At 36.6% G+C, this 13,025-nt stretch overlaps 2 protein-coding genes and 1 pseudogene across 6 annotated transcripts in view; 2 read left to right on the top strand and 1 right to left on the bottom strand.

Annotated features, from left to right (window-relative positions):
- The first annotated feature begins 607 nt into the window (after nucleotides 1–607).
- The window catches only part of LOC142521174 (uncharacterized), a 31,549-nt gene continuing 19,131 nt past the window's right edge, over nucleotides 608–13,025 (top strand). Inside the window, exons 1-7 of one of the 5 annotated variants that reach the window (XM_075624403.1) lie at nucleotides 675–1,040; nucleotides 5,533–6,434; nucleotides 7,183–7,334; nucleotides 7,453–7,577; nucleotides 10,412–10,550; nucleotides 10,624–10,697; nucleotides 10,813–10,945. In XM_075624403.1, the coding sequence (XP_075480518.1) occupies nucleotides 7,193–7,334; nucleotides 7,453–7,577; nucleotides 10,412–10,423 (279 nt within the window). In that variant the 5' untranslated portion in view covers nucleotides 675–1,040; nucleotides 5,533–6,434; nucleotides 7,183–7,192 and the 3' untranslated portion in view covers nucleotides 10,424–10,550; nucleotides 10,624–10,697; nucleotides 10,813–10,945. Of the gene's footprint in view, nucleotides 1,041–5,532; nucleotides 6,435–7,182; nucleotides 7,335–7,452; nucleotides 7,578–8,553; nucleotides 9,027–10,411; nucleotides 10,698–10,812; nucleotides 10,946–13,025 lie in introns of those variants that run through there. The other 4 variants (XM_075624402.1, XM_075624400.1, XM_075624399.1 and 1 more) reach the window with 4 other exon arrangements.
- On the top strand, nucleotides 4,537–5,298 carry LOC142520438 (secreted RxLR effector protein 161-like). The gene has a single exon (XM_075623412.1). It carries the CDS (start codon nucleotides 4,537–4,539, stop codon nucleotides 5,296–5,298), a length of 762 nt encoding a protein of 253 aa, XP_075479527.1.
- Nucleotides 9,908–12,754, bottom strand: LOC142521173 (uncharacterized; annotated as a pseudogene).

The following is a 13,025-nucleotide window of genomic DNA, read 5'->3' as shown; positions in this document are numbered from 1 at the left end:
TTATTTGGGAGGATAATCTCATTCGTTGTTATGCTTCTCTATAAAAACTGATTTAATGAAATAGCAGGTCTCTGGTGAGACGGTCTCACGAATCTTTATCTGTGTGACGGGTCAACTCTACCCATATTTATAATAAAAAGTAATACTCTTAGTATAAAAAATAATACTTTTCATTGATGACACAAATAAAAGATTCGTCTCACAAAAACGATCCGTGAGATCGTCTCACAACTCACACAAGTTTTTTCATGAAATTATCTGGTACTTAAAAAAAAAAAAAAACAATATCACATGGAGTCTTTCATATATTATAAGAAAATCACATTATATAGTTCTTCTGGACTATATAATTTTTGTCCATTATTAATTTTTTTAAAAAGTTATTTTGTCCATTATTTATTTTTCAAAAAAGTTAGAAATCGATTAGAACCAACGTGGAACAGTTCATCCCCTGCCGGTTCGGATAGCGCGTCGGAATAGTTCTACCTTGGAGCAAAACAGATGCAAAACCGATTTTGGACCTGTTCCGACTGTTTCCAGACCGGAACTTTCAGCTATGATAATACAGGACGTTTTTCCCCAAAAAAAAATTAAAATACTCGCAAAAAACACGTTTTTAGCTACCCTGAAAGTGCGACTTTTCAAAAGAAGTGTTTTGGAAATCACATGGACTACATAAACAATGAACCCGGAGAGCTTTTCGTTCCATTTCTTCGAACGTACCATTGCGGGCATGTGCTTTTCCTCCTAATGTATGTTCAATTTTCTCCGATGAAACTTTTTGGTTTGCTTTCGACATCTTTGTTGAAAGCATGTTAAAGGACTTTTCCGTGTTCAGTAGTTTGCCATTTTCACATGTTTGTTCCTTTTTTTATGTCGTTTTGCTTTAATCGGTATATTTTTTGATCTTTTGGCCGATGATTTGGTATGTTTGATCTTAACCCATTGCAAGATTTGTCTGTTGTTCAAGATTGAGATTTGTATGAGCTGAACTGGTGATTCATTGTTGATGTTTCCTGGTGGCGATTTGCGTTCTCCAAGTATTTGTGAATGTTAAGTTGATTTAGTCAAATAAAAGAGCTATTCTTCTGTAGTTTGTTAGGATAGATTTGTTTCCAATTTTTTCTCATTTGGTTGTTAACTAAGCTTGCTTAGTACTGCATTTATATTTTCTGTTGTAAGGCTATATATAGCCATGTTCTGCTGAAATAAAGGTGATCATTGTTTTCACTAAAGTTGGCTTGTATCTGCCTTAATATTCAAACAATTGGTATCAGAGCTTGTTCTATTGTGCAGTAATTTTTGAGTGATCACAGAGAGAATGAGCGACGACAAGACTTTGATGACAATTCCTCACTTTGATGGTCATTATGATCATTGGAGTGAGCTGATGGAAAATTTGCTCAGAGCCAAGGATTTATGGATTTTGGTGGAGAAAGGATTCAACGAACCTAAACAAGGAGTTCAATTAACTGAATCCCAGCAGAAGCAACTTGCGGAGGCTAGAATCAATGATCACAAAGTCAAACACTATTTGTTCCAGGCCTTGGATCGCACCGTCTTTGAACAAATCTTGGATCGTCGTACATCCAAGATTATTTGGGATTCCATGAAGCTCAAGTTTGGAGGCAACCCCAAGGTGAAGAAATCTCTTCTCAACTCTCTCAGAAGAGAATTCGAAGTCCTGGCTATGAAAAGAGATGAAACAATCACAGAATATTTTGCAAGAGTTGTGACTCTCTCTAACAAAATGCGCAGCAATGGAGAAGAGATGCCCGACTCAAAGATTGTGGAGAAGATCCTGCGGACCCTCACTGAAAAGTTCACCTATGTTGTGGTGTCTATCGAGGAAGCCAAAGATATTGACAACATATCCATCGATGAATTACAAAGTTCATTAGTGGTACATGAGCAAAAATTTCGAAGGTTGAACAACGAGGATGAGGATCAAGTTCTGAAGGTAGAGGACTGGTCGGGATCGAGAGGCAGAGGAAGGACACGTTCCAGAGGTAGGGGTCGAGGAAGAGGAAGGACACCGTTTAACAAAGCAGCTGTTAAATGCTATAAATGTCACAACTTGGGTCATTTTCAGTATGAATGCCCAGAATTGAACAAGGAGGCACATTATGCAGAAATAGAAGAGGAAGATGAATTATTATTGATGGCTTATGTGGACTTACATGAAGCCAAGAGAAGTGATGCGTGGTTTATAGACTCTGGTTGTTCAAACCACATGTGTGCTAATCAAGGTATTTTTACAAGCTTGGATACCACATTTTGCCATACTGTTAAGCTTGGTAACAACACCAGCATGAAAGTTGTTGGAAAAGGAGTTATCAAGTTGAAATTGAAAGGAATTAACTATGTTATTGGTGATGTATACTATGTACCTGATCTTAAGAATAACCTCTTAAGTGTTGGGCAACTTCAAGAGAAGGGATTGACAGTGATATTCAAGGAAGGTACATGCAACATTTCTCTTCCCCAGAGAGGCACAATTGGAGAATGCCTCATTAGCACAAACAGAATGTTTGTTCTGTTAAATGAAACTGCTGGCAAAGTCTCTGAGGACAGATGTCTCATTATCAATACTAATGATCAGTCTCAGTTTTGGCATCATCGTTATGGACATCTCAGTTACAAAGGACTTCGCTTTCTACATCTCAAGCAGATGGTGAGTGGATTGCCAAAAATCATAGATTCCAATGTCATTTGTGATGCTTGTTTGAAAGGAAAACAACATCGTGTTCCTATTCCCAAAAGAAGTCAATGGAGAGCAAATGAGAGATTACAACTAGTTCACGCAGACCTCTGTGGCCCCATCTCACCAGCATCAAATAGCCATAAGAGGTATGTATTGTGTCTTATTGATGATTTTTCAAGGAAATCTTGGATCTATTTTTTGGCAGAAAAATCAGAGGCTTTCTATTTGTTCAAATGCTTCAAAATGTTAGTTGAAAAGGAAACTGGAATGCCAATCAAGTGTTTGAGAACAGATAGAGGAGGAGAATTTAATTCTACAGAATTCAATGATTTTTGTAAGCAACATGGGGTAAAAAGACAATTGACCGCAGCTTACACTCCACAACAAAACGGAGTGGCCGAACGCAAGAATCGCACAGTGTTGAATTTGGTAAGAGCCATACTATCAGAGAGACAAGTGCCCAAAACTTTCTGGCCAGAGGCTGTTCGATGGATAAATCATGTCTTAAATCGCTCACCCACCATTGATGTGAAAGACATGACCCCAGAGGAGGCATGGAGCAAGAAAAAGCCATCAGTGGAGTATTTTCGAGTGTTTGGTTGCATGGGACATGTCCACATACCAGATGCTAGGAGAATCAAGCTTGACAATAAAAGTGTAAGTTGTGTATTACTTGGAGTTAGTGATAAAACGAAAGGCTATAGAATGTTTGATCCAACTGCCAAGAAAATCATTGTGAGCCGTGATGTAGTCTTTGATGAAGATAGTATGTGGGATTGGGATGCAAACTATAAGAAAGAACAAACAATGGAATTAGAGTGGGATGACAACGCTGAAAACATTCCAGTTGCTGCAGAACAAATTGTTGATGGAGCTGGAAGTTCATCAGAAAGTGAAGAAGATTTGGTACCAGCTGATACCTCACCAGTGACTGAAGAAGGATCAATACTCAGGGAGGGCAGACATAGACATCCTCCAATCTGGATGTCAGATTATACAGCTGGAGAAGGCCTATCTGAAGAAGATGAAGCAGCCTTGGTACTTATGGCGTCTTCTGATCCTACAAACTTTGAAGAAGCAATTAGAAGCAAGAAATGGAAGGTGGCCATGGATGAGGAAATAAAGTCCATTGAAAAAAACCAAACATGGGAGCTAGTTGAACTACCTATTGGAGCTAAGAAATTAGGAGTGAGATGGGTCTATAAAACCAAACTAAATGAACATGGAGAAGTGGACAAGGACAAAGCCAGACTAGTGGTGAAAGGCTACTCTCAACGATATGGAATTGACTACACAGAGGTATATGCTCCTGTGGCCAGGATGGACACCGTAAGGATGATCATAGCTTCGGCAGCACACAGAGGTTGGAAGATATATCAATTAGATGTAAAGTCTGCATTCTTGCATGGGGAATTGCAGGAAGCTATCTTTGTAGAACAACCAAAAGGATTTGAGAAGAAAGGGAGTGAGCACATGGTATATAGATTACAAAAGGCTCTCTACGGCCTAAAACAAGCACCTAGAGCTTGGTTTAGTCGAATTGAGTCCTATTTTATCAACGAAGGCTTTGACAGGAGTCCAAGTGAACACACACTCTTTGTCAAGAAAAATGGAGGTAACATTCTTATTGTTAGCATCTATGTTGATGACCTGTTATTCACCAGCAATGATAAGGATATGGCGTATGATTTCAAAAGCTCTATGAAAAGGGAGTTTGATATGACTGATTTAGGAAAGATGAGATTCTTTCTTGGAATTGAAGTCCTACAACAGTCTAATGGCATTTTTATATGTCAAAGAAATATGCAGCTGAAGTGTTGAGTCGATTTGGTATGGAGGAGAGCAATTCTGTTCGAAATCCCATTGTTCCAGGGCAGAAGGTTGATAAAGATGAAGGAGGGACGTTGATAGATGCAACCCAATACAAACAGATGGTAGGAAGCTTAATGTACTTGACAGCAACTCGACCTGATCTTATGTTCGCTGTAAGTCTCATTAGTCGCTTCATGGCAAGACCTACACAACTACATTTTGCTATAACAAAAAGGATCCTGAGGTATTTAAAAGGCACTGTGGATCATGGTGTGTTCTACAAAAGGGGAGGAACTAGTGACTTAGTGGCATTCACAGATAGTGACTATGCTGGAGATATAGGGGATAGTAAGAGTACTTCAGGATATGTGTTTATGATGTGTGGAGGAGCCGTAGCATGGTCTTCAAGGAAGCAGCCCATTGTTACCCTATCAACTACTGAGGCTGAGTTTGTGGCCGCTGCTGCGTGTGCTTGCCAAGCCATTTGGATGAGAAGAATTCTAAAAGAAATTGGTCACGTGCAAGATGATGGTATGTTATTAATGTGTGACAACACATCCACTATAAAGTTGTCTAAAAATCCAGTGCTACATGGTCGTTCCAAACACATACGAGTAAGGTTTCATTTCCTTAGGGATCTTACAAAAGAAGGAGCTGTTGAGTTGGTTTGGATTGGCACAAGGGATCAGCTTGCTGACTCAATGACTAAGCCTCTCAAATTAGAAGACTTCCAAAGGATTCGTGAGAAGTTGGGGATATGTTCTGTTTCAATATTGAACTAATAAGATCAAGGGAGGGATTGTTAAATTGATTTAGTCAAATAAAAGAGCTATTCTTCTGTAGTTTGTTAGGATAGATTTGTTTCCAATTTTTTCTCATTTGGTTGTTAACTAAGCTTGCTTAGTACTGCATTTATATTTTCGGTTGTAAGGCTATATATAGCCATGTTCTGCTGAAATAAAGGTGATCATTGTTTTCACCAAAGTTGGCTTGTATCTGCCTTAATATTCAAACAGTGAATTGTTCAAAAAATATTTACCAATGCGACAGAGTTTTGTTTTTAATTTGTGTGTCTAGTTTTATTTTTTGATGTTTTTAATTTGAGAGAGTAATTAAAATTTTCTTATGCCTTTAATTTTGTAGTTCTCTCTATTATCTGAAAAGGCGTTCGAAGATTTGTTTTTTCACCTTCGAAATATAAACTCTTATTACGAATTCTATTAGGGTTAGTTGTGCTAATTTTGTTGCAATATTTGATCTTGAAATTTTAATCTCTTTGGTTATTGGGATTTTTTAGTGTGAGTTGTAACTTGTAAGCATTTCTTTTTTTCTGAACTGAATAATCTACTTTTACATTATTTGTTTGAAATTACTGAATATTCTGTAAGTTCTTGCATGAAATCCAGCAGGTTTGAATCTGTTTGTGGTGTAACTAAACTATACAAAGAGATAGTCATCACACGGTTTCCATGATTGTGTAAAAAATCGAATGGTGGTTGGATATGGGGAACAATTTCTTGTTCTTCATTGACCAGGATGGCGGGTCATCTGACATTTTTTCGACAGATCTCCTTATTCCACATGGTTCAAGGTGTCATTGGCTTTCTCATATTGCTTCATTGGTTGACAGTTCAAGATATCTTTATCTACATGGAAGTGTTGTTCTTCAAGAGGCTTTTAATTCCATGTCAAAGTTTTCTGGTGCTCTAGTGTTATGGTTTTCAAATGGAAAAAATCTGCCGATATGGTGATAATGATCCGTTTCTTCATAAATGTGACCGTGTTGAATGTGAGAGCTTGAATGGTGATAGAGATTATGAAAGGGGAATCTTTCAAAAGATGAAGTTCTGTAATATGTGGGAGAAATTCGGCAACTGCCCTTACGGGGTGAAGTGTATATTCGCTCATGGAAACGCAGGTTGTTTTCTCATTGCTTTAAGCAGAAAATTATGGTAATCAATTCCAAAAAAATTTTGTGCGCAATTCTTCAGAAGAGCAGACCGATAGTTATTGCTTTCTGATGTCATTTTAGAAATCTTTTTAAATTTTCATTAGAAGAGAACCTGCTTCAGATTTTAATAATATCGGTAGCTATTGATCTGAGCCTGCAATGGCTTGTTTAGTTTATTATTTGTCTATGATTAATATTTTTGGTATTGCGTGTGAGAGAGAGGAGGGGGTGGGGGGGGGGGGGGTTCAGTTTTGAATGCTATATGTGATGAGTTGGTTCATTTATCATGATTTTACTGAACCCGTGAATAATGGGGATTCAATGCATATCATTTAAATTCCCACCAACTATTAGACAGTTTTCCAAATTAATATTATGCGTTAATATTCGTTTTTCCTCTGGAGTGAAAAGGAAAGTGACGTTCTTCATTAACTATAGATAATTCACTATTATAACGTCTCCTAAAATGGCAAATAGCCCATTGAATTGCTAATAGATTAGACTTGCGAAATGCTGTGTGCAACTGGGAATGTTTAATCCTGAAGATGATAGTTTTCTTTTATTCAATCAGCTTTTTAAACGCATATGGAAGAAAACAATAACTACTGTCCAGCGTGGTTCTTTGAAAATACACTTTTCTTTTTTTTGTTTTTTTCATGGTTCAGTTTCTTCTTTGCTTCATCTTTTGTCCTCTTCCTTTTATTCGTTTAACCAGGTCTTGAAGAATGGGGTTGAGGTCAAGCTCCAAAGGAATGCTTTTGAGTGTGTTAGAACCTCCTACTGGCAATGAGGATGATGATGATGATTATGATTTTGATGATTCTATCAGCTGCTCTGACATTGGTAAAAAGGACCATCATTGCTTCAGTATGTTTACCACTTGCTCGTAAAATTTGGTTCTGTTTTTACATATCAGTATATAATAAATTCCTGGACAAAATAATTGTTCCACCCTTTTTCAATAATCCTGTACTCCTTTGAACAGCTTCTGGATTTCACATCGGAAAGATAAGCAAGCCCAGAGTTGGGTATAGTCGGCCATGGTCTCCATCTGCATGCACAAAATCAGTGAGCCGTAGCAGTTGCAGAGAAGTTCAATCCAATCAATTGGTAAGCATGCACTATCAAGTCCTTTCGAGTATTTATGATTAATAACACATGACTGATTTTCTTAATATTGTGTTAATGCTTTGTTGGGATCGACCTGATTAAATTTGTTCGGTTCAGAAACTTTATAAAATTTAGAAATTCAAGTGTCTGTCTGTTACATTTCGAATTCTGAGATGAAGAGGTAGCCATGGAACTTTATCGTTTTCCTTGTCGAGATTTATAATCTGACGTGCATGTTGGTGAAATTTGATTCAAATAGAAGTTTATGTGTCAATTTTATTTTTAACTTGAATAAATTAACATATGAATAACGTAAATAATACTAATTAATATACTTCTTTTTGCTTGTTTATTTTTTCCATCTATAATTTAATATATTTTAAAATAAATTGAAGAAAAATAAAATTTATTATAGAGCAAGAATATTTAGAAGCTACAAATCTAATAAATAAATTTTTCGGGAAGAATATTATTTTGTTTCTAAATTTAATTTTCAGAGACATTCACCATGCCTATTCATAAGTTTTATCCTATACATATATATTTGGGTCACATGAAACTAAACAATGCGCAAATTAAGCATCTACAAAGATATGTCACCAAATACTAAGATTTATGATAGTAGGTGAGTCTATGATACATCCGCAGTAGATCTCTCGATGTGTTTATATAAGATAATCGACTGATAGACCTTATATTTTTTGTTTTCAAATGAGACGATTGACTGACAGTGACATCTACTTTCGGTGTAGTATAAACTCACCTTGTAATTAATCATCAAACATTGATGTTCACAGAAAGCGAATTTGAAAACATTCTATCACAAACATCCATTCACAGAACTTCCATGCTCAAGTTGGATCAATACATAACATTTAGCGAGTCATGTACCATACATAAAGCCTGTCCCATGTGTTTGAGAAAAAAGCCAAAAAATGCATCTCTAAAAGTCTTGTTAAAGATTATTGTGATGCAGATCACTGAGAATCCTGTTGCATATCCTGCCAGCCAAGAACGAATAAAACCAATCAACTTCAGAATTCGACGTGTGATTGTGATTGATATTTTCTTGATTAGGGGTATCATTTGCATGATCGGTATTGCAACGACTTGTTAGCAGAAGGCCACACAGATTGTTTCCAATGAATCTAGAATCAGGAAGACTTTGGAGATGAGTGCTTTCTGGTATTCTTCATGTTAAGTTGTTGAAAGACAGATTCAGAAAATTCAAAGAAGACGGAGTTGAGATGTTGTCCAGAATTTCACCAGAGAGAGTTCTGTGAGAAATCAAGAGATTCCAAAATGTTACCAATGGTTTCAGAGATCGATCCTTGCAGGCGATTCTGTGACAGATTGAGTGACCTTAATACTACCAACCTCGTCAACTCCTTGGGGATCTCTCTCGAAAAGTTGCTCTTTGATAGGTCGATATTTGTAACTAAGAAAAGAGTGGAGTCATAATGCAGTACATTTCTTTTTGCATGGACAAATGCGATATCTGATAAAAAAGAAGACCGAGAGAAAACCTCAAAGACACTTTTTTTAATTTTCCAGCCGTCCATTGGTAGTCATCACAGTGAAATTATTGAAACAATAAGGTAATATCCCAGATGGATTATTGTTTGATAAATCTAATATTTGAAGAGAGCTCAGGTGGCAGAGTTGTGGAAGCAGTTTTCCACTCAACTTATTTGAGCTTAAAATGAGAATTCTCAAATTTGGCAAGCGTGTTCCCAACCATTCCGGTAAATCTCCAACAAATTTGTTGCATGAAATATTGATTTTGACTAATTTTGAGCAATTTTGCAATGAAGAAGGTATTTGTCAAGAGAAATTGTTATTATACAACTTTAATGATGATAAATATAATAACAGTTTCTCTACATAAATACCTTCTTCATTACAAAATTGCTCACAATTAGTCAAAATCGATCTTTTGTCCATAGGACTTTTTAGTTCATTATCATCATTGAAGTTGTATAATAACAGTTTCTCTGGACAAATACCTTCTTCATTGCAAAATTGCTCAAAATTAGTCAAAATCGATCTTTCCTGCAACGAATTTGTTGGAAATGTACCGGAATGGTTGGGAACAAGCTTGCCAAATTTGAGAATTCTCATCTTACGCTCAAATAAGTTGAGTCGAAAACTGCTTCCATAACTCTACCACCTGAGCTCTCTTCAAATATTGGATTTGTCTGACAATAATCTCTCTGGGATATTACCTCATTGTTTCAATAATTTCACTGTGATAACTACCAATTGATGGCTGGAAAATAAAAAAAATGTCTCAGGTTTTCTCTTGGTCTTCTTTTTTATCAGAGAGCGCATTTGTGCATGCAAAAGGAAATATATTGCATAAAGACTCCACTCTTTTCTTAGTTACAAATATCGACCTATCAAAGAACAACTTTTCGAGAGAGATCCCTGAGGAGTTGACAAGGTTGGTGGTATTAAGGTCACTCAATCTGTCAAAGAATCGCCTGCAAGGATCAATCCCTGAAACCATTGGTAATATGTCGCAGTTGGAATCTCTTCATTTCTCACGGAACTCTCTCTGGTGAAATTCCGGACAACATCTCAATTCTGTCTTCTTTAAATTTTCTGAATCTGTCTTTCAACAACTTAACATGAAGAATACCAGAAAGCACGTAACTCCAAAGCCTTCCTAATTCTAGCTTCATTGGAAACAATCTGTGTGGCATTCCGCTAACAAGTCGTTGCAACACCGATCATGCAAATGATACCCCTAATCAAAAAAATATCAACCACAATCACACGTCGAACTCTAAGGTTGATCGGTTTATTCGTTCTTATGACACTATATTCAGCAGACTGTTACATGAATTTCATTATCTCTCAAGCGATCTTGGAGAGCACTCATGGCAGGACTCAAGCTGCAGATTTTGTGAAACAAAACAATTATTAGCAAGACAACAAGCTATCAAGATAAGGGAAAAGAAGGACCTTTTGGTCTCGTACCAATATTCAATCATTTTGCAAATGGAGGCTTGATATGTCGATGTGTGATGAATGAAAGAAAGAGGGTGAACTTTACCATCCCTACAGAGATGCATTGAAATTATATGGTCAATAAACGGGGCAATACAAAATGCTGAGGTAAGAGAGGAAACAGTAATACATCAATATCACCTCCTGTTTTGCATCAACAATTGGTTATACGCACTTCTTTCCTCTTCATATAGCACTCGTTGAGGTTTGTAAATGATGACAGAGGGGAGTCAAGAACAAGAAGGGATGAAGAGGGCAAAACCAGAAGAGGGATTTCCTTTCTGACAAATTCTGCACCACTGCCCGAAACATAAAGATCAACAACAGTTCAACAAAATATAGAATCAGGCCATTAGATAAAATCCACTGAACTATCGTAATAAAATAACAATATATTTTCAGATGCAGTTTAAAATGAAAATATAATGACTTCAGACATACTCACATTACCTCATCTCTAAATTTGACAGATGCATCGCTTCTTGCATACCTTCTGACATATCCATCAGATCTAAATCATGGATTGCATCATTTACACTGCTGACATGGGAATTATTTCCCATTCTGGAATAATTCGATAAGAGTCCCCCCTAGCCAATCAAAATGAATCAGCAGTCAACTGTGTCTAAGAGTATCAGATTAATAGCCCCTAAACCTAATATATAAATTTTGAACACACAAACACATCAAGAACTCATAAAGGTAGAAGACAATAAAAAAAGCTAAGATCCGTGATGATATAGCCTTACCTTAAAGGTTGTAGCAGTTGCTCTTGAATCACCGGTGTCCTGTTCTAAATTTTCTCCTTTGGCAGAGCCAAATGCAACCGTCGTTGTGTCTGAGGAACTTAAAGATGATTCAACATCTATGACCGAACTTTTAAGCACATGGGAGACTGAAACAGGTCTCAACACGTGATTATGTTTCCCATCTAAAGACTGAAAAGCAGTGACTTGAATCCTTCCAACCTATAATAATTATCTGAATTAAACATCGGAAAGAAAATTTAGCAGAGTTACTTTCTCATGGACTATCTGATTCACCCTAACCTTTTGGGCATCTTCACTGAAACAAGAAAATATCAACCCAACAAACCCAGAATCCAATAGTTGATACATAGCCTGGGTCCGAACATCTGCAAAGTTGAGATTCATTAACCTTAATAAACAATGCTCGGAAACAAATGACAAAATAAATTGTTTCCATTATGACCAAAACTTGAAAATCACACTATTTGCCAGCATAAATTAACAATTTGTCAACGTACAGGCAATAGCAAACCCATGCGAAGATGATTACATAATCCCTATTGCTTTCTGGATATAATCACACCCCATTCATTCGATGAAAAATCATCAGATGAAAAACCAAAACACTACAACATAAGCATTTATAATTTTGTGCCAAATTAAAACTCACCAACATGAGAAGGAAGTACTGTGATATGAGGATGGGAATGATACCAACCAATCACTCTTGTTGTAGTTCCAGTCGCTATTGTCATCTGTGCTATGGAGTTAATTTACAAATTCATTTTATAAGCACAAAAGAAAATATACAAGCTGATAAGCACCAAAAGAGCCACAACCACGAAATTGCCTACAAGTGGCACAGTAAAGGCCATAAGAGGCTGTTTATTTAGATGAAATCAACTTCATGCCATCAGTAACTCTAACTTAATAAAAACCAGCTAGGAAAAACAAAAGTACAGACTTTTCTCTGAATATAAAATAGAAGCGGGCCAATGTTTACTTACATGCCATTTGAAAGTTATAATTTTTTAATATAAAATAGAAGCGGGCCAATGTTTACTTACATGCCATTTGAAAGTTATAATTTCTTAAAAAATTATACACGCAACTGTCATTTGAGAAAACAGCTGCCTTAATTACTAGTTTTTCCCCTGGGAACATAGAAAAGTCCATTGCTTGTTGCAGCGTAAGATTCAACGATTAAAGGAAAACACAGAGTTCTTTTGTAATCATCACTCATTCAGATTCATGAGATCAGTGATATTAAAAATAGAGAAAAGGATATCTCAGCTTGAGCTGATGCAGCAGTCAGCTGCTCCGGATTAGTTTCTACTCTGTCTTTCTGCTGATCAGAACGTGGTTGTGGCAGAGCTCCCCATATGAATGCAGTTACATTACCATTCCTTGAATGCTGAACAGAAACAAGTAACTAAATTTCTACGTTGCTTGCAAAAAAAGATAACTGAGATTGCATTTAGACTTTAACCAAGTAAATTTAGCAGAGCACGGATTGACACCATAAGTCAGCGGCTGCAGTTACAACCGCTACAAACATCCAGTGACAGAAAGATATAGGAGATTAAAAGGAGTAGAAATTTTCCTTTTCTAGTAACAATTTCAGAGCATTAAGGGGGGACCAATTGACAGTATTTCAACCTAAAATATACTGTCATAACCCGCGTTC

Source organism: Primulina tabacum, chromosome 12, assembly GCF_025594145.1.
Source record: "Primulina tabacum isolate GXHZ01 chromosome 12, ASM2559414v2, whole genome shotgun sequence".
Taxonomy (NCBI): Eukaryota; Viridiplantae; Streptophyta; class Magnoliopsida; order Lamiales; family Gesneriaceae; genus Primulina; species Primulina tabacum.
This window is presented reverse-complemented; position numbering and strand designations above follow the sequence as displayed.

Excerpts from the sequence above, each read along its gene's own strand:
- LOC142520438 (XM_075623412.1), top strand. The coding sequence starts at position 4,537 with ATGGAGGAGAGCAATTCTGTTCGAAATCCCATTGTTCCAGGGCAGAAG.